General features: G+C 37.4%; 1 protein-coding gene across 3 annotated transcripts in view; it reads left to right on the forward strand.

Moving 5' to 3' along the window:
- The window catches only part of cntn5 (contactin 5), a 100,201-nt gene that overhangs the window by 44,070 nt on the left and 34,624 nt on the right, over nucleotides 1-21,507 (forward strand). For all 3 annotated transcript variants that reach the window (XM_071496390.1, XM_071496389.1, XM_071496391.1), the window contains 4 exons: nucleotides 3,742-3,865; nucleotides 3,971-4,146; nucleotides 11,871-11,966; nucleotides 17,470-17,673. In XM_071496390.1, the coding sequence (XP_071352491.1) occupies nucleotides 3,742-3,865; nucleotides 3,971-4,146; nucleotides 11,871-11,966; nucleotides 17,470-17,673 (600 nt within the window). The remainder of the gene's footprint in view (nucleotides 1-3,741; nucleotides 3,866-3,970; nucleotides 4,147-11,870; nucleotides 11,967-17,469; nucleotides 17,674-21,507) is intronic.

A 21,507-nucleotide genomic window follows, 5' to 3' on the forward strand; every position in this document is an offset into this window, starting at 1 on the left:
TTACACACACACTCACACAGACTGTGGCACCTGTTTTTTCTTCATCCAACTCTCTAATAATTCCATATGGTCTCACACACATGTATTTTAAGTGGGCACAGTTCCAGCAATAGTTAAACAACTAGGTGTCCCACAAGGTAAAAGACAATAACGACTAACTTCAAGTCAGTTGTCTTCCACGTTGGTATACAGCATGAATAAAATCTGATATTTGTTCTTCAGTTGTCCTCTTTGAAGTAAGTCAAACTCATGTTTAGTTTAGCCTGTGAGCTCAAGCAGAACACATAGCCTTTTCTATGGCTCCCTGCAGAACAATATACATTATGTTTGGATTCAGATCAGGCTCAACAGTTAACCATAATTACGGGGCAGTCAGGAGGGATGATGACACTTCTTGTGTTGTTTTGGCTCTTAGCTAAAGCACACTGGGTTTAAAATAAAGCAATAACCATGAAGTTAAAGTGCCAACTCCCAGCTTTAATTCTAGGTTGTCTTCATCCACATCAGATGGACACTATGGGAATTGTAGCCCTTTACATGCATCATCCCTCAATTTTAGGGGAAAGAAAATATATTTGGAGAATTAACACAAACTGCGAAAAATCGTATAAAGCCATCATTTTTACTGATTTATAAATCTTTGCAGTTAACGAGTGCCTGCAGTCTGTGACCAGCAGACACCAGCAGACATTTGGTCTCTTCCCTCGGGATACACTGCTGGGCCATGATATTATCCAATTTCTCTTCTTGCTTGTTTCAGCACCAGGAACCTTATGGTTTCATTTGAAATAGAGATCATGTCATCACACACCATGGCCGCCTCCACAAGCAAAACACAGACGGGTGAAGTGTCCTGGTATTGTTGAATGAATGTATGAATGGATGTAGAGACGTGTGTATTTTATTTACGTTTTAATACTAGTAACACTACGAGCACTGGATTCTTTTGCTTTATATGCACAGCAAGGTTTGCAACCTGATATTGATTAATTTTCCTCCACAGATTAGGGTATTAATTCAAAAGCTTTTTATTTCCCTGTAGAGCAGTAAATTGCTGACAAAGGGTGAGATTGTACACATACAGTGCATTCAGTAAGTATTCAGACCCCTTCACTTGTTTCACATTTTGAAGCCTTTTGCTAAAATCATTTCGATTCAGTTTGTCCCTTGTGAGTCTACATTCAATACCCCATAATGACAAAGTGAAAAGAGAATTTTAGACATTTTTGAAAATGTATTCTAAACTGAACACAACAAAATGTGTAATAAATTGAAGGGGTCTGAATACTTTGTGAATGTACTGTACCCTGCAAAAGAGGATACATGTCATCAAAACATTCCTAAATAGTAGGGCTGCATAATTAATCCAATTATTATCAAAATCGCAGTATGGCTAAGTGCAATATCTAAATCTCAGGAGCGACAGTTTTTTTGATCACAGTAAAATGTATCACCTCAGACCCTAAATGAGTCTTGTGGTGTCAGAGAGATGCCCTGGCCGACAAATCATATTCTCCCCACATAGGGAAACAAATCACATCATCATCATTTTAAAAGTTTTTCAGTAAAAATGAAATTCAAAAATGACCATTCCAGCTAAAATCATGACTCCTCGCAGTCACAACATCTGCCAATATAATCACAACATGATTTGTGTGCACATCATTCAGCCCTACTAAATAGTGAGAAGTGCTCGAGGTTAGTGACTTTCAGTGTTGTATTGTTAATGTACCAGGTGTCTGTTTAAACACAGCATGAATATCTATACAGTATACTGAAAGAAATTCAGCTGCAGTTTTGGGCTGTTAAGTGTCAACACAAAGAGCATGTTTTTACTGGGCTTACTTTCTTCAAAAATTCATTATCTCATGGAAAAACAGTTCTTCTGAAGGACACAAGATTCAGCCGTCCTTTGAAAAGTCTTGAATTCTGTGATGCAATATACCTAGGAAACCCACAATAAGTGTGTCTCTTCTGTGTTAACAGAAGGCTGGATCAAAGAGGAGAGTACTCTAAAGGAACAGAAGAGAATTGCAACAGAGACTGAAAGCAGAACACATTAGGCTGGGAAGTACATCGATATGTGGGTGCATTTGTGCCATTGAGAGTTCAAATTTTACATGAGAGCCACTTCAATCAGCAACAAGAGCACCTTAACAGCTTGGCTTACGGGTAGTCATGTAGATATTAAATAGCATTTCACAAATTTTAAATTATATAAGCGTTTGTAATTCAAACTTTCAATGGACTCCTTACTGCAAAAATATGAAGACTATCCCAATGTTACACACTTTTCATATTTATTTCATTGCAACATTCTGTAACAACTTGTGCACCATCTGCAGAGTTGTTAGGCAGTAAGGAAATCTTCATGTATGCCTCACAAGTCCAGCCACAAAAACGACAAAAGCACTCCCTATGTATCCTGCATACAGTATACTTAATGACACACCATGACAGAGCATCAGTGCTCCAAATGTCATATTTCTATACCTTGGGGATACCTGCACTATGATATGAGCAGATATGTAAACCATATATATGAAATTTTAATCCTGATACATGTGCAACATTGGCTTAGATTTTGAAGAGAAGGATGTTGTAATCTCAACACCACAAAATGAAAAGTAAGAAGAAAAGAAGCAAAAAAAACAAAACTATTGTGGCATACATGTATACATCATGTATACATTTGAAATAAGTTCTTGTTGTCCTGTGGATGCAATATTTTCTCTTTTCATTACATTTATTTGTATATTGCAATTGAGTAATGCCATTTTAAAGATGGGATACTTAGAGTAAGTGTTTCTTGCCCAGAATTTATAGATGTCTGAATGGTGATGGGTCCATTTTTATAGATAATGTTTTTACCACAGGCTTATTTTATTTCTTGTAATTTTGTTTGTAGAGCTTGTTATATAAAAAAGAGGACTGCCAGAGACCATTAGGATGGTAGGAAACAATGGTGGAACACTGACAGAAAAAGGAAAGATTGTGTTCTTGTAACATTTCCTCCCTGACAAATAAAAAATTGGCTGTGTTCTGTTCAGTGGGGGGTTGGTAAAATTATTTGTAGAAGGAAACAGATCTGGGAGAAGAGATGATAAGTACTATTATGCTGGTTGTATACCACTGGATACCATTGTCTGAACATATGTGCTTCCTCGTGAGGACTGCAGATGTGCAACCTTAACCCTCCTAAACCTGGCCAAGAATTATTACTGCAAATTCAGGTCCCAGTGTCTTAAGACCCATGTTAACATTAAAGGTTGAGCTTAAAGGTGTGACATTTCTAAACCTTTATGTTTTTACTATATGAATCATACCCAGCCAAGTTAACTGTATGATCACACTTCTAATTTAAGAAATTTGCTATATGTACTTGAGAAGTAATAATTTTTACTCTCACGCAGAGGATTACTAGAATGCCTGCCTGAATGAACTGCATCAGTTATACAATATGTCACAGCAGTGTTAGTATCTGTCTGAAAATCTGCCTTCTGCTGCAGAATGTCATGCTAGTTATTGTTACAGTCTGCTTTGTTGCTTATAATTTCATCACACTGTGGAGGTGTACATCTTCCTATTATCTTGTTTCCTACAGGGATGTTTGTACAAAATATGTGCTTACACTAAGCAAACTGGGGAGTAATAGAAGAAGTAACTGGACAATAAAACTGATTGGCGCTCCTGTTGTGATACTTGTAATCATCCTTGTCTTTACATCTGTTTTTCTCACAGAAAGTGAAGAGTTTGGGCCTGTTTTTGTCCGGGAGCCAGATGATGTTGTTTTTCCTTTGGATTCTGATGAAAAGAAAGTGGTTATGCACTGCGAAGCACGGGGGAATCCACCACCCACATACAGGTGTGACATATATTTGTCTGTCTCCTTATTGCAATCCTACTCACACAGCTCATTAGCTTTTCATTCACCACGAACATATTAAAATCTCCTTTTCATGTTTTTCAGGTGGTACATCAATGGGACGGAGGTGGATGCGGAGGCAGATTACCGCTACAGCTTCATTGATGGAAACTTCATCATTACAAATGCAAGTGAGATCACTGACTATGGGAAGTACCAGTGTAAAGCAGAGAACAGCTTTGGGACCGTCCTAAGTCGAGACGCTCTGTTACAGTTTGCATGTGAGTAGACTTAATTCAACTATTTTTTACAATTCTACTCACAGGAAGTCTAGTAATAGTCTGATGTTCTGTATACAGTAGCATGTAGCTCCATGTGTCTGTGTGTGCAAAATTTTAAAAATGTACTTTTTAGTCTTTAGAAGGGGTGAATATCACAGTTCTCATAGCAGATAATTAGCTTCAACCTCTTCTCCTAAATGAGTTAGAATAAACCTGTTTGGTTCCAGGGCAAGATAAACTCTGCACCGTCTACAGTAAGGTTTTGATGCTGAATTTAGTCCCCACCAGCTGATACTGATACTGTTGGGTTGCACTGCTAACAGGGTATCTTCCCTCAAATACCACGTCTTTATGGTAAATGAGAGCAAAAGGCACATTTCTTCCCCAGTAATCCCCTGGCCTACCTCCAAAACATCATCAGAGACTAAGGCAGCACACATGGCAAGACCAGGTGCACTATGTTCAGAGGAAAATGCATTGTTGGTTTTCTCTATAGTTTGCTCTGGAGCATAATAGCCTTATTGGCATGTCTACAGGGAGCTACCATTCTCAGTCACTGGGCTGTTCTTATTAAGTATAGTACATGGTCTCATGTGTTGTTATGGGGACTTACACTTGTTATAGGAATTTCTTAGGACACAAATGTCTAGATTAGCCTGAAACTTTGTAGACAGGAAAAAGGGATAGAGTTCTGTTCTATAAAAACACAATTTTCTTCAGGCCAACAGAAACACATGAAGGTTTTCTTTACTCTTTTGTTTTGTTTTGTTTTGTTTTTCCTTGACAAAGCTACATATATATGAACATGATCAAAAAAGTGAACGAAAATCAAAGGAAACTGGTCCTAAATGAAATATAAACCATATACCACTGGCAGGCTGAAATGCCCAGATGGTAAAGCACAGACACACTTAAAAACAGTGCTGCTAGTTTCTGAGGGACAGAAGCTGCGCCTCAACATGTACCCTCATCTGTCCTCTCAACTGTCCAGATCTTTTGCTCTTCCTCCTTCTCTTTCCACTTGAGTGCCAAATCTGTATGGAAAAAATTGGGCTTGAGCCCTTTTTTTTCCTGAAAAATGAACTTGCCTGAAAATGAGCAATGTAACATGAAGGCACTCATTTATTAGTCTAAGCTTCAAGCTGGGACATGGGCAGCTATTTTTGGTTTTGCATAAATACCGCCTGTTTGCTTGACACTGTATTATCCATTAGATTCACAGTGGCAATGCAAGATTCTCATCCTATGCTATTTTTCCAGCATTTTTGTTGGAAGGAATCAGTGTAGTGTTTCGCATTGCACCTTCTCTATAGTGCATTTCATTCAATAAAGAAAGATACCTTTCACTTCTTTTTCTGTTAAAGGTGACGGTAGTTGCTCATCCTTAAAACAAAACTAATTGAACCATAGATATGCCACACAGTATATTGGAAATGGTTGCCAGTATTTGTAGCTTTTATTTTGTGCGCTTTCCTGTATTTAAATGATTAAAACCTAATAGCACAATACAGTATAGAATGATCTCACATTGGAAAGTATTATCTTCCTTCTCAATAACTGCCTGCTAAGCAGCAACCAACATGATTACACAAGTATAGTGCCACCTGTATTGTGGGCTAGATCCCCAAAAAACTGGACTATATTGAAGCAAATGGGAGCACCAGCAAAGCTGTCTTCAAATCCAAATCATCATTTTCACAGTGTAGTCCATGATAGATATGCATCCATTTGCTATGGTCTGTATAGCTAATTGCAGTTCTCCTTAGAGGCGCCTTGGCAGTATTTCTTTGAAGCATATGAAGTCAGAAGCAGAGGGTATATTTGGGGTTATGTTTGGTTGAATGACAGGTATGTCAGTTGAGATGGCCACTTGTTTGTCACACATCAGCTTCACTCAAGCCATCTGTACACAAAATTGGATTTTGTAGTCTCAGTAACAGACAGGTCAGTCAGTATCCTGTTGTCCAGGCGTGACAGGGAGTAGAAAGATGCAGCAAAGGCAGACTGCACCAACTTCACGGGATTACAGCAAAAAATCTTATAATCACCTATAAAGTTATATCATTATTATTCAACTCTTTTTGCTGAATCACATTATTGCCTTGCCGTCTGTGGCTTGGGGGTTTGGAGCCACTGCCGTAAAATGTCACGCGCTGAATAAACATGTGCGACTATTAAAGTTGTACTGTTGAGTCAGCAACAAATCCCACATCTCGCCAACTGTTGTTGTTGTGAGATCTGAAGAACCTGTCAGAAATATCCAAGTGGGAGAATGAATGATTCTTTCTTTCATGGTAATAGAAAGAAACACTGAAACAAATATTTGTTCAGTTTGTGACATAGTTTAAATACTTTTCGTAATAGAGATTAAAATATAAAAATAAGATAATATGGGTGGTGGAAATTTAATAATTTCCATAAACAGTAAAATCTGATTGGTTATACCGCAGTTACAAAAATGCAAATTCTGTAATCATGTAATAAGAAGTAAGTTGTGATAAAAAACAAATGTTACAAATTTCTGTCATTTTTAAAAACCCGTCTTCATTAAGTTGAAGTTCAGGTTCTTTATTGTTACTTCAGTAGAACACTCAACATATATGTGAGCAAAATTTCGTTCTCCACAATGCAACAAATATAAGATAAGACACCATATAAGGATGATAAGACATAGAATGAACAAGAAAATATACAAGATGATTACAGGATACAGAGTACAGTTCAAAAATATAGTCCAACTATTTAGCAGAAAGTGAAAAAATAATTAACAAGTTCGTGCTGCTCAATTATGGCAAAAATCATACTCACAATTATTTTTATCAATACTGAGATCACGATTATTTAACATGATTACTCATTGGCTTTGGAAACACCACGCATTTATTACTTATTTATAACTTTTTTTTAAAAACAACAAAGCATTTTTTTTAATTTAACATTTTCGAACGCCTAGTGTGCAAGCAATACAACACATCAACCCTTGCAGCACACGTGTTGATAGTAAAGCTAATTTCAAGCACCACCTAAAAAAACAAAAAACAAAATAAAAAAAACAGATTTCACAACAAAAAGTGTTGTGTCTGTGTAGTTTTTCCAGTTATACACAATATTAGTTGGAAATATCTGAGCATGGAATAGCAGCCAAACAGGGCATGGTCTCTCCTGACTATACATAGAAAGTTTCAGAACTGGCAAACTGCTCAATCTGTTGCTAATGTGCACCAAAATGTAACCCTGAAGTGGATGAGGGGATGGTTTTTTTAGGGGGGATGAAATTTGTTGTGAAACAGAATGAAGCACAATAATTGTTTTATCGATAATCTTGTTTTCATAATCGTTGGAAGCCAAAATTGTAATCGAAAATAAAATTAGATTCATCACCCAGCCCTTAAATAAGATGCCTGTTGAGCTTGTTTCCTAAGCACACTTAACTTGACATAAGAGCTAAGTATATGTTGCTGGCTCCTGAGCTTCACTGAGCTATATTAGGAAAACCTGTCTAGTCATTTAATCCCATGACCATATTTCTTTTTCCTATAATTTTATCCATTGCTGTTTAGCATATCAGGTGACATATTCGTGTGGCTGTTTTTTCAGCTTCATACCAAACATATATTCAACACCACGAATGTATAATAGTCTCATACTCAGCCTGCATTTGTTTAAAATGCAACCCTTCAGAAGGCTTGCCACAGAAACAAAGAGAGGTGCCCTGCAGCACACATTTGGATGCAGAACCTTCCCTCTCTCTTTCAGCATAACAAATGGTGGGTATTTATCACTCAGCGTGGAGCACAACTTTTCCTTCTCTTTTCATGTTGGCACTGCACATTTCCTTGCGTTGACATGACATGCGTTGTCAACTGCTTTAACTAGTTCAGATACACGTGAGCAATTCCTTTCCTCATTGACTGAATGTGTTAAAGAAGTTATTACCTGGTTTTATTTGTTTTTAAGACTTGAATGTGCATTAAGACATCACATACAGTCAACCGTCAGGTCCTTGTAACTGTGTTTTTAGATAGGGAACAGTATCCTCCCATATTACAAACTGTACCTGCTATAATTTCAAGTAGAGTACACTAGACCCTTTTTGATTAGGCTTGAATGCAGTGTGCATATACATAGTGCAGTTAATATTAGATTTCATAAAGATGTAATAATTTCTACTGGCATTGGTGGTAGAGCCCTGGAAGTTCTGGATATGCTAGCCAACTGACCTGAATAGTTGGGCACTGTAAGGGTTTGATCTTATGATGATCTTATGATATTTATTTGTGGAAAGGTTTTAAGAGTTTGTCTATGTTTACGGTATTTAGTCTTTTCTTGTGTGTGCGCATATGAAAGATTTGTGATTTATTGATGTTAAAATTTAAGTTTTGGGCAAAGATATGGTAGAAAAATGCAATTGTTTCGATCGGGCTGGCCTGAATGAATTCTGCTGGGTTGGGCAAATGCTGAAATGATGTGCCTGTGCAGCACTTCACTATACCCACTACTCCAGAGGGTTGTTATGTCAAGCTGGCGTACTGAACGCAGCTCAGTTTCATGCAGGGAATCAGGGGAGAGGTAAGAGTGGACCAGCCCGAGTGCGTGAGGGAAAGGTTCAGTCAAGGCTGTCTATGTCCTATCCACTGGTCATGTACTCTGCTCCAAAGATGTTTGAGAAGGATGGGTTTTTTTTCTCTCTTTGTTTTGAAATTCTGAGCTGCTGAACTCACACTTGGGCTGTTTTTCAGCCGTGACTTTGAAGGTAGCAAGCAGAAAGGAGGCTTCTGATCTTTCTCCCCATAGAGTTCTTCTCTCTCTGCAGACGAGAGTCTGGCTGAGGCTCAGGTATCGAAGCCACTCTGAGCTGCACAGTAGTAATGAAATTAACAGGATGCTTTGACTTGAGCATTTGAATACCCACACACACACCCCACTCTGAAATGTTCTACAAATTTGAAATGATCAGAAGTTAATGGCCATTGATTGAATTCATACTGATCTTGAAATAGCTAATTTGCATTGAGCACCTTGTACTTGCTGCAAATTTCCTCACTGCATTTCTGGATTTTGAATATTTATACAGACATATGTTGAGTTGTAATTTGTGTGGATGCTTTAACGACCATGCTGGTTTTACATTGTTAAAAAGTCATTAATATTGAGTCACTTACATAACTGTAGTCTGCAAAGGAAAATGAAAACTTTTTTCTGTTTCTAACATTACATGTAAAATGATTATTGCTGTGGTGCTCTACATTGCACTTCTCACTTCACAATCAAACAGTAATAGAGGTTTATGTAGGTGGCTCTCAGATTTGTTCTTCTTTCTCATTTCACTATTACTGCTCATGCTAACCATGACTTATTTAATCCAAACAACCAGTGTTTCTTCTGCCCGAAATGTAAAATGTATAATTTCCCATGTGCCAGTGTAATGGGTCTCTGGATATACTGTACTGTGGGATGAATTGTTACTGTGCTATAGCAGTTGGTTATACAGAATAACTAGATGGAAATACATAAAGATGAAAATTACATTCAATATTTATTAAATTAGACAAGCTGGCTAAGAAGACTTGTGTTTCCACAATATATGGCCTGGCTGAATAATTGAAGAGAAAGGAATATCTACAGAAACACACCACATACTCACATAGGGTTTCTGCCAAGTACCAGTCATGTTGTAGGTCAGCAATTTCTGCTGTTGTACTTCAGCAGGCGGATGTAAAAAGCCTTGGTCAATAGTACTCAGACAGTTGGTGTTTATGTTACTTATTTACTGACGCATTTGCTTCTTTCCTTACCCTGTTTATCAATAGATAAGAAATCCACTTAGCTTACCTTTTGTCTATTTGCTCATTAACAATAGAGGGCATTGACCAGCAATAAGTCATGTTACATGTTGGATGAATAAAAAATGACAAAGAGGTAGAGGGACAGGGTGTGACAGCTGCTGGTGAATCAGTAGTGAACATGGTGACAATCAGAAGCTCTCCATCTCTGCATTGTGGTGGCACATTGTTAGCAGAAATAAATCAACACTAGACATACATACCAAATGGGCCAGGATGATGGGATTGAGTAACTCTAGGATAGCAGCACAAGACAACCTTTCAAACAAGGTTGGACACCAAGAGAGCGTATCTACAATTCGGCAATATTAGCTTTGTTGTTCCAACATTGGATGCTGTCTGGATGATTGAGTCTGTTCAGTTTGAGTCTGCCTTGTTTTAAGCATAGGAAGGGTTCAGCATTGCAGACTGAGTTGTGGTGTAGATTGCATGCATAGAAATCCAGCTAGTATGACAGCCTACTCCCCTGACTGATTCTACTGAAAAGCTGCAGTATAATACATTTACATTCTTCCTGCATTTTTTTTTTTGACTTGGCAGGCTATTTCTTCTTACCATGGCCTTGTGAATTTTTGTCTTTTAAATTTATTCTATTGATCTTTCAGCTTCTTCTGAACCGGTGTGGGTCAAATTGAATGTGGCCATTACCTGAGTCAGAACGTTTTTAAAAAAAAATCTAAATGACCAATACATAAAGTAAATGCAACTATGTGCTTTATTGAAGAAAAAATAGACAAGTGACCACACTGAAAATAAAAATAAACTAAAAATACACGTTGAGGTGAAATTGACCATGTGCTGCATTTTAAAATGAAGGCCATGAACCGTGATCATTATTAAATGTGCCAGAAATTTAGAGGAAATGCAGGTTTCATAAGTCACTCTAAGGCATAATTATCGACCACTTCCAGGGTAACAGTAAACAGTGTCCCTCAAAGTGAGGGGATGAAAGTGGTGGAGACACAGAGACCTGCCCTGGGTCAGCACCCTGTCGCTCAATTTCCACATTTTGGCATCGTTTCAACTAGAAATTAAATGGGCAGTATTAGTTTCTGAAGGGCTGCAGCTCTGGGATTTTTGGATTAAATGTGTTTTGTTCTACTTACTCAGAAAAACAAGCAGGCAAAAACTAAGTTTTTTTGAGAAACAGTAATATTATATTTGGGATGATTTAATTCTAAAGACTCAGTTCAATTGTTTGAAAAATCCAAAGTTTAGAAATAGATTCTCATTATAATTTTTAACAACTTCAGGGGGTAATTGGGGTGGTGAACAGGCATGTAAAGCATTCGACTGCCTTTAATTTGCTTGACCTCAACCATTGCAAAGGTTCTCTGTTTGCAAATTCTTCAGTGTGAGTATTTGATACTTTTCTTTTTCATATATGATAATAAATTGATTATAGTTAGGGGGCAGACTGTTGATCAGATTGAGCAGGCAATCTGAATATATGACCTTGGGCTTTGGGACATTAAAACAACATTTTTCACTATTTTCTAACATATCATAGCAAACGATTATTATCTGGCAAATGAATAATTAATGATAATCATCATTAGTTGTAGCCAGACAGACAACCAGTAGAAGTTACCAGTGCAGCTACAAGGATGAGAACACCTGAACTCAACTAATGTGTCTGAGCAAAGAACAAAACACAAGGTAACTACCACCTGGAATTGAGTGGTGGATAAAAGCTTTATCCTTGCAACACCAACTAAAAATTCAAGCCTGTTGATGCATTAGTGTTTTTTTACATACCTCAGTTAAAGGCTGACTGCAGGGACAAAAATAAATGTTCTGGCCCTTTCTAAATAATTCCAGGTAACTAGGTAGATAAATTTGACTGTTGCTGAGAAGGATTGTCTCTGCGTGCTGTTTCAGATCTTGGTGCTTTCAGTGCAAAGACCAGAGGTGGGGTTTCTGTGCGTGAAGGCCAAGGTGTGGTGCTCATGTGTACCCCTCCTCCTCATTCACCAGGTAAGAAATTTTACTTAAAAACCCTATCCAATGAAAATGAACGTTTTTAACCTTGCTAATGTGTCCATATAACATTTTATCAGCCAGTAACAAGCCAACAAATGGCATAAACAAATAAAAGATGGTAACTCCCACTAAGCATTCTGATATGTCTGCTAGCTGCAGATTTTGGTGCACAACAGACTCCTCATGTGAGTCTGGGTCTGACTGAGGCTCAAACATGGGGCTGTCTATCTCTGATGTTTTCTCTAACACTATCTTGATACACTCTTGTCTTTTCACCAGTCACCAAAACCTAGTCGGTACAGTGAACATGTGAGTTTGCATTAGCACAGCTACTGACACTGTTTCAGCCACTGCCAGTTACATGCTCACAAACAACATAAACGAATAACTATGCTTAACGTTCTAATACACCTTCTTTGATGCATAATAAACTCCTCACTCCTCAGTAAACTCCAGAGTCAGTGGCGAAGTCTCTTTCATGTTTCGTCCGCTAACCATCTTGATATGCACTGCTCTTTCACCTGTCAACCTAGCGCAAGCAGCGGTTGTGGGCGGGGCACAAGGCCTGATCAAGAATTTCGCAATAAGGAAATAAGCGTTGATGTGTTTACAGCCCCAGTTTTCTTTTTTTTTTTTCTTTTTTTAAGGGGAAACACCAGGTTCAACAAAATATTAACAATAGCAAAGTATTTTTGGCTGGACTGCAACAGTGGGGCCAGCCCTTGATCTGGAATGTCCCTGACTGATTGACTGACTGACTGAGTGATCATATTACCACCATTGGTCAGCTGATTGCCTTGTCACTGATTTGGAGTTTCTGGCACAAACAGGCTCTATTAGAGGGCTTTGAATTTGAAACAATTACAGGAAGTGTTGAGTTTATATTAACATGTAAGGCAGTAACTTTAACCTAGATGAAGGCTGTGAGTAGTCTGAGAGACAGAATAAGGAAGATATTCTGTCGGATCTAACACTATCTGAGCCATCATTTTATAAGTAAATATAACTGAAACCACAGCCCAGTCTTTGTCTTTAATGAATGTGTTTGTAGGTTTTGTCGGACTACGTCACGGTTATAAGATTTGACTGTAGGTGGTGCAGCCATTGTCAGGGCTGAACAATGGCTCGGACTCAGATGCAGATTGACACAAGTAAGTGAGTTCACAATGTCCTTTAATCAGGCAAAAGTCGGTACACTGGAGATCAGTCCGCGGAGCAAAGGTATCAAAATCGGTGGGCAAAGGCAGGGTCAAAAACCAAAAACTAGACAAGATACGAGTAAGGCACACGGGGAATAAAGGCTGGAACGTAGTCATACAGAACTAGAAGAACTGGCACAGAAGGGAGGGAACACAGAGACTAAATACTCAGGGAGAGGGAAGACAATGAGACACAGGTGCAGCACATTAGGGCAGGGCAGGTAATCACACAAGGGGAGGACACATGAGGGCAGGAAGTGAGGAACCTGAAACGAGAAAAGAGGTGAGTATCAAAATAAAACAGGAAGTACAAGACAAAACACTAGGGGAAACAAAAAAGGGAACTCAGCTATCCAGCTGAGGCATGACAGCCATATACTGGGCTGTGACCCAGTCTTGTTAAATTGTTTGGAGAGGAACTTAAAGTCACAGTCACAGGAAAAAATATTTTCTTCTCTTCACTGCCTTTGGGGTGGCCAATAAACTCAGCACTGTTCACTATGAATGTTCCCATTATTTATTATTATTATGTAATCATCTATTGCATTGTATTTTGTTGGTAAGTTTTAGTACCTGTGCATTCTCCCATACATCCATCAATCCATGCTGTTCAAATGATGAGTGTGATAAGCTATGACAATAACAGAGTCAGAACACTGATTCTCAGAGATCAAATTTGCTGGATCATTAGAAATGAAAAGAAAATGTTACATTGCCAATTATTTCACATAGACAAAGCATAGGCACTGGTCTTTAATGGCGTATCTTGAATATCTTTCTCTGCAGTTGTCCTCTAATGTAAGATGTTATGTGAGCCATGAATCATCCAGGCTTTCTGTTTGCATCAGCTCTGTTGTACTGCAGCACTGCACCCATGGGAATGTTTGCCAAGTGCTTTTCAGTACCTGCTCCTGTTTCTGGATGTCATTTTGCATGACGTGATAGCAACCAGAGTCATCAACAGAATTGCTGACCAAAAAAAAAAGACAAATTCATGATTCTTAATTATTGACAGATGAAGTGTAGCCCAGATGATTTTCATTTTCCTTAAAGTTTTCTGTCAGTCACAGCACAGGTGTTGCCTTGGCTTCAGCTGTATGTTGGTTTTCATACTGCATTTACAGTAAACCACTGTACATGTGTGGTTAGAAGTGTGATTGAAATAAGATTAGAATCAAATACTGGAGATGATGTTGTGGAGTGAGATCACTGCAATGGATACAATGATTTTTCTGTCATTTAAGGTTTGTAAAAGCTGTAAAAGTGATCCAGGTTTCAGCCATGATCACATACAGTTAAACACCCTCTTGTTAACATTTCTTGTGTAAGATCAGTAGAGCAGATCAATACAGAGTATGTTATATGTATATAATCACTCAACCAGTAAAAGTGGAATTCAGAACAAAGAGATTTACATCTGATATCATCAAATAACCTCAATATCAAAAGTATTGTGTGAAGAAACACTGTAGTGTAGTAATAATTTGCATTCTTGTTTTTATTGTCTGAATGAAGTCGCTAAATTAATTGTGAGAGAGGTTGAAGCAAACAGTTCAACAAATTAGAAAAGATCATATCTACAAAGTCTGATTTATGCCACTTGAAAACAAAGAATAACTGAAGTAAGTTGAATATTACTGCCGTGTAATAACAGTGCAACATCTAAGAAATTGCTATCAAAGTTTTTGGAAGGTTTCCTGCTCCCTTTCGCAGCATATGTATGTTGAAAAATGTACTTGATAAAGCAACCTAGATGAATATTGTTAAAAGAAACATTAATTTATATATTATAAAGTTCCTCAACTTCAGCTTTAAAATGTACCTGTTCAATTTAACAGCTTTAATGTTTAGGTTAATTTATCTGTACAAACAGTGGTCTGATAATAACCATACAACAGGCTCAACAGCCTCAGCAGGCTGTTGAGCCTTTATTTTGATGCTTATTTTTCATGTTTATAGATTATGCACAAAAACACAAAACAAGTAAGCTTATCATTTATTTATTCAACAGTGCTAACTTAAATGAAAAATGACCTCCAACAACTAAATAATTTTTAAAAATGCCACAGCCATAAAATTTGCCAGTGTGATGAATGCTGCGGTGACTCAGGGCATGTCACAATTGAAATTCATATTGTATAGGGAGTGTTAAACAATGTTTGGGTTAAATTTGATAGGTCTCATGAGTGAAAATAATTTGAAATCACTCAAATGTGTAAAGTTTATTATTTTCTATTTCATGGCTTTGAGCGCTTTTGATCAGTTTTTATGTGTCTTTGGTAAATAGTGTTTTACTTTCATGAGACTAAAGTATGATGAGCTTTGAATAAAACCTATTGGAACTTAGGTGTCTTTTAGAATGCTGTTTCTTTGTAGCAAAAATGATTTTCATTTCTGTTGTATTATATTTTAAAGCACCTATACATGTCGTGTATTAAGTATAAGTTATTATTCTCTATTTAACAGATGCAGCTGGTGTAGTTTCCATAGTACCCCAGACACTGGATTATAACTGTGTTGTGTATAACTGTGCCTCCTCTACTTATCAGTTAGTTGTCTCAGTAGATTAAGCAAATGTCAATTGTCAAATATCTCAAAATTATTTTGTTGACAACAACAATGACTGTATATTTATCTTTATATACAGTCATTGGTTGACATACAAAATTTGAAAAGCTTGTATTTCAAATATTGTTTTCTATCTCACGCCAGCCATTCCTTTTGAGCTCACATCAAGCGTTGAATTCAGTTCAAATCTTACAGATCTGAGCATCTTTGAAACAGCAGTTAATCATTATTTACCAAGAGGACTCTGATAAGTGTAAAGAAAATATAGCCGTCCTCTTTTTTTCTCCAGGACAGACAGATTATGGATGCAGAGTCAAAGAGTTGTGAAATATTGCTAGGCAACATTGAATAGATTAATTTGTCACTGACAGTCACATTTTCTTTATTTAATGATGGATGTGGTCGTGTAGAACTATGCACAATGGACAAAGAGCAAACAGCATGCTGTCAACAGTCAGCTCTGTGTTCATCATAGTCATATTCCATCCAGCCATCCATCTATCCATCCATTTTATTACCCACTTATTCCTCTTCAGGGTCATTTTGATGACTATGTCTGGATCTTTTGTTTTTTTCTTCAAACCCACATATTTGGTTGTAAACAACTGTGTAATCTTTCTTTTATTACAATTTAATTTGTATATCAGCATGAATTACTTGATACTAAAGAATACTAAATACATAAGAACATCTGTGCTGCCAAGTCTGTCAGGAGTCAGAAGTTTATATCCTGCACTATCACACACTATAATTCATGAATGAAATGTAAAAGACTCAACTTATATGCAAATAGTTTTGATGTCTTATGAAGATTATTATTTATGAAGTGAGAGAAATCCCGTTCTGTGCCCTGTATTTTTTGGTTAAAAGAAGACTTATCCTGTCATTTGGGGACCCTTCACACATGCACTCACACAACCAAGCCCACTGGAATCAGACTACCTTGGAATAATCAGTTATCGTTCTCCAGCTTTACCATCAACAATTAATTAAAATAGCCTTTCTGCAAATAACAGACTCATTAAGACCCTGTTATTTTTCATCTTTAGGGGCCTTAGTATTATTTTCCTGGACTTTGTACAAACCAGCAGTCATTTCATACTGATGAGCAAGCTGATCCCTTGTTGTTGTTCAAATCCCACACTCATTAGTTCTTTAAAATATTATTATTTCATAGGTATTGAGCAATGAATAATAGCAGTGGCATTAATGACTTTATCTGTGTTTAATAGTTTTCTTCGTGTTTACTGTTTTACATGAAATCGCACTGTATTCTACTGATGGTATGTCACTACTATATTTCAGAGTGCAGTTAACATGTCAGATCAGATGCATCTTTTTCATAGTGAAGTCTTTCATGCCGTTAGACTACAAGAACCATTTCTGTGCTTCAGTAGTTGATTTGATGCTTGTGCCACAAACTCAGTCAACAATCAGCTATTGTTATTCTACAAGGATTTACTATTAATGCTGTTATTAATAGTCTAAAATGAGAGACTGAGACTAGATGTCTCAGATGACTAGATGAAGAAAGCCTCTGTATTTTTTTATGTAGAAATGAAGCTTACAGAGTTTTCCTCACTGAAACTTTTAGAAACTTTACATTTTATTGCACAGTATGTTGACAGAATGTATAGATGACTATTACAAATATAAAGGGCAGGTCAAAATAGGCACAAAGCTAGGTCCTGCATTTTTCTAATCTGTATGGTCTCCCCTTGCTTTTACAGAGATTATCTACAGCTGGGTGTTTAATGAGTTCCCCTCATTTGTTGCTGAGGACAGTCGGCGCTTCATCTCCCAGGACACAGGAAACCTGTACATCTCGAAGGTGCAGCCCTCTGACGTAGGAAGTTACATCTGTCTGGTGAAGAACATGGTGACAAATGCAAGGGTTATGAGCCCTCCAACACCTCTAACACTGAAAACTGATGGTGAGGCTCTCAGATTTATAGCACCTCACACACATGATAGGCCCTGATTTGTTTGAATGCCCTAGGCAGACAAATCTAATGGATTTCACTGGATGAAGCACACACTACACAGAAAGTCCTCCCTCTGTTCATCTGAAAGTGTAAACATTTTTTTTTAGATCTATTACACTGCTTCCCCCTGCTGAACTTGTTCAGCACAGATGAAAATGTAAAAGCATATTTTAAATTCTGCTGGTGCGTTTTATTGTATCATAATGCATTTGGAGAAAAAAATTTTGATCAGATAGGATAATAAAAGTGGGGCGGTCTTCTGCTTTCCACTGAGTCTCATGTTAGTGGAGGGCGTTCTGAATTCCATACACACTGTAAATAGATAGTGAGCAATGCTTTAACATTAGTGTGGGGAGCCTTCTTCACTCACAATGTGCTTTGGTGAAACTGGCCATCAGGGAAATCATTTTCCAGCATAAAATTAACTGAATCAATGGCCCTTGCTGTGGATGGGATTTTGTTCTTTTATACTAGCCTCTCAGGAGCCATGCTGTGGAGCTGTTTGCTGGATTCAGGTGTGGATTTCACCTACAGGCTTTTTACATCTGACTACACAGAGAAACGTCCATCACTTCACACAGGTGCCTGTCATTGTCAAGGTTTCAAAGAGCCACTGAGATTACATCCCCAGTGAAGCTGTGAAAAGGCCTCTGTGCCTCGGAACCAGGTTTGCTCTAAATGTTGCAACACAAATTTACCTCTTAAGGATTACATGCCTTCCTGCAAGATTTCTTACCCTCTGTATTTGCATGAATTGGACCTCATAACCATTCATAATTGGTTTGTGTCATTAACCAAATGCAAAATACAGTCAGAAGGGCTGTAGTCAGTGTCCTGTCATTGTTTTAATATGCTTCATGGATGGATAAAAAACACACATGACACATGGGCTGAAGGACAGCACTCGCACCTGCAGCAGCATAACATGGCCAAATCAAATCTCTACAGTTGTAAGCCCATAATGCCAAAAAATGTCTTGGCATCTCTTGCTCTGCAAATCTCATGTTGCTCGGCAGCCCTCTATATTGTGAAATTGGGTCTAAAATGCCGAAAATTACATTGGCACACCTCACAGCAGACACCCAAATGTTCCGATGCTGGGTACACCCCTCATTCATTGGAGTCTGACCAATCAGACACTGCAATCTGTGCCTCAGTAAAAGTGAGTGATTATTACACAGTAGACAGTTCAAGCTGGATCTGTGTGTGGCTCACCACTGTCAGCTCTAACCCTGACTCTCTTAATCAGAACAAGCATCTGGGCTCCATTATACCCCGCTGGAAGCCATTGATCGTCAATTCGCAATCCACCCTGAGCAGATCACTGAACTCTGGACTAATGCACTGTTTTTAAACAGACATACAGTTCATCTCAGAAACACCCTCCCTTTGATTTATCTCTTTGGTGTGCATCGTATTACTGCAGATAGCAGTAACTGTGAAATGGTCCTGGATCAGAACACATGAGAAGCATATGTCTGTAAAATTAAAGGGAAATATTACTGTCACTGCAATTGCTACAAATAAAACATTTAGATATTTTACACAACCTTTTATATACAGTAATTTATCATGTATCATCCATATTTTTCCCCTGTCTATTAGTTATAATAACATTCCACTGGAACTCAAGCTTCAGAGAGGTTTTATGTGCTACATCCTGGTTTACCATGCAGGAGTGGCCTATATTTTATTTATGTGTACACACATTTGTGTTTATAGTGACATGTGGTTCACATTTACATGAGTTGTTTAGTAAATGCCAGATCACTGTAAAATTGCCACTATGTCTGATTATTTACTTACTGTTAGAAGGACACATTGTTTTATAGGCACTCATGTATTATAAAATGATTTTAATCAAAATAGTTACTGATAAAAAGATGCTGTTGTTCTCAAACTGTATGACAGGTCATTTAATGTATGGGGTAACACTAAACAGTACCTATATCTGTGTTATTAATTTTTTAAAGGTTTGTTCATTAATGTTGGTAAATACTAGAGTAAAACACACAAAATGCAAATTATCTATCTATATGTAAAGCTCTTCTATATGAGAGTCTACCTCATAAAAAATTACAGACTGGGCCTTGACCCATTGTTCTGACTTACAAATAAGTGATAAAGCTTGCAGTTGGACTGCAGAACCAGTGGCGTTATTATTGCCATAAGAAATTTTCTCTCTCCACACTGACAGTAGTATCAGTGAAACATAATGTTTGCAGGCACATGTCATCTCCACATGGGCATGTTTTCTGCACTGGACAATAAATTATTATTGAGGAATTTCAGCCCATAGCCATATTGGATGTCAGCATGACTTTTTTTGTTTTTTTATTTTAGTGGTGTAGTCAAAATAATTTGTTTTTTTGTTAGCCCAAATATCAACAAAGTACCAACATACAGTCTATAAATATAAAACCATGTTATGGTAAAGAACAACATGTTGTGGTCATGTCAGTGCTTTTAAAAAACTGGATTAGAAGACTATTTTGGATGTACTGTGTTCATTGAGAACATGCAGCAATTGTAAATGGGCCGTTGGCCCTGCCTGCATGTCAAAGCACTGTCCTGTCCCCAAGAATAAATGCATTTAAAAAACGAAATCATCAAAAATCAATAATTAAATTACCAGAGATTGTCTGGTATATTACTTATTACTAAGCATGGCTGCACTGCTGACGCAGTATAGATGGAGGATCAATGCCTTCAGGGCAGCTTTCTCAATGAGTGCTACAGTAGGAGTGTGACAATCCAATTAAGGAGACCCATCCAGCTGTCCTGGAATTGGCTGAACCAATTCAAATCTATGGAGATGGAGAAAGTAAAAGGAAGTTTTTATTAGACTATTACAATTTTATTGCACTGGGAAATCTGGTTTGACTAATTCACAAATACAAAGGAATTTACATTTATGAATATGAAATAAAGGTTTTATATATATGAAAGTAGTTGAAATTAATTAATTTAAACATATAAACCTACAAATTATGTTTTTTTCTACATTTTCTATTTTCTTAGCTAAGTTCCAAAAGTTCAGCTGCATTAGTGCCTCTGAGAGGCATCCTAAATGCCTACCTATTACTGGACCAGAGAGCTAATAAAACACTTACTTTTTCAGTGCCATAAGCTCGGAGTCGTAGTAAATTATAGGACAGGCATCATGCTTTGAAATTGAAAAACAAACCACAATAGGAAAATGTAATTTTCATGTGATTAATAAATAAAATTGGAACATAGTATATAACGCTACACTAAACTGAGGGACAGAAATGTTTTAGCACGCCAACCCTGGACAGTATTTTTTTCATTTCTATTAGGTCCAGCCACTGAGACTGAATATGATACTGAATATACTATGGCATGAGCCAATGAAATATTGCAAATTCATTATATGTGAAGGGCTGCTTTGGAGCCATAAATGTTGAGAATGAGATTGAAATTGAAAAGTTCTTTGGAACAAATATCATAAAACTCCTTTTCCATACATAGTGGGCTACAATTCAATAACTCCACTCGTTCTTTACAGCAGTCATTTTTCACATAAAAAGTGTCAGGCACATGTAGGAGGTATAATTATGGTTTCTCAAATGTCATGCTGGTCATTTGTCTTACTGATTATGTACATTACAGTGCATCTGGAGCAGCACTGCATATGGTCTGCTATGTTTTCTTGTGAATTCAGCAGGTGCTGGGGTTAGCAGTGTGTCCATCCGTGGTTTTCATGTGATGATTGTGTGTGCATTTAACATTATTCTGTAAAGAGTAAATCACTCGTGTAAT

Source organism: Trachinotus anak, unplaced genomic scaffold, assembly GCF_046630095.1.
Source record: "Trachinotus anak isolate AG129_WGS33_773 ecotype Australia unplaced genomic scaffold, CSIRO_AGI_Tana_v1 ptg000014l, whole genome shotgun sequence".
Lineage (NCBI taxonomy): Eukaryota > Metazoa > Chordata > Actinopteri > Carangiformes > Carangidae > Trachinotus > Trachinotus anak.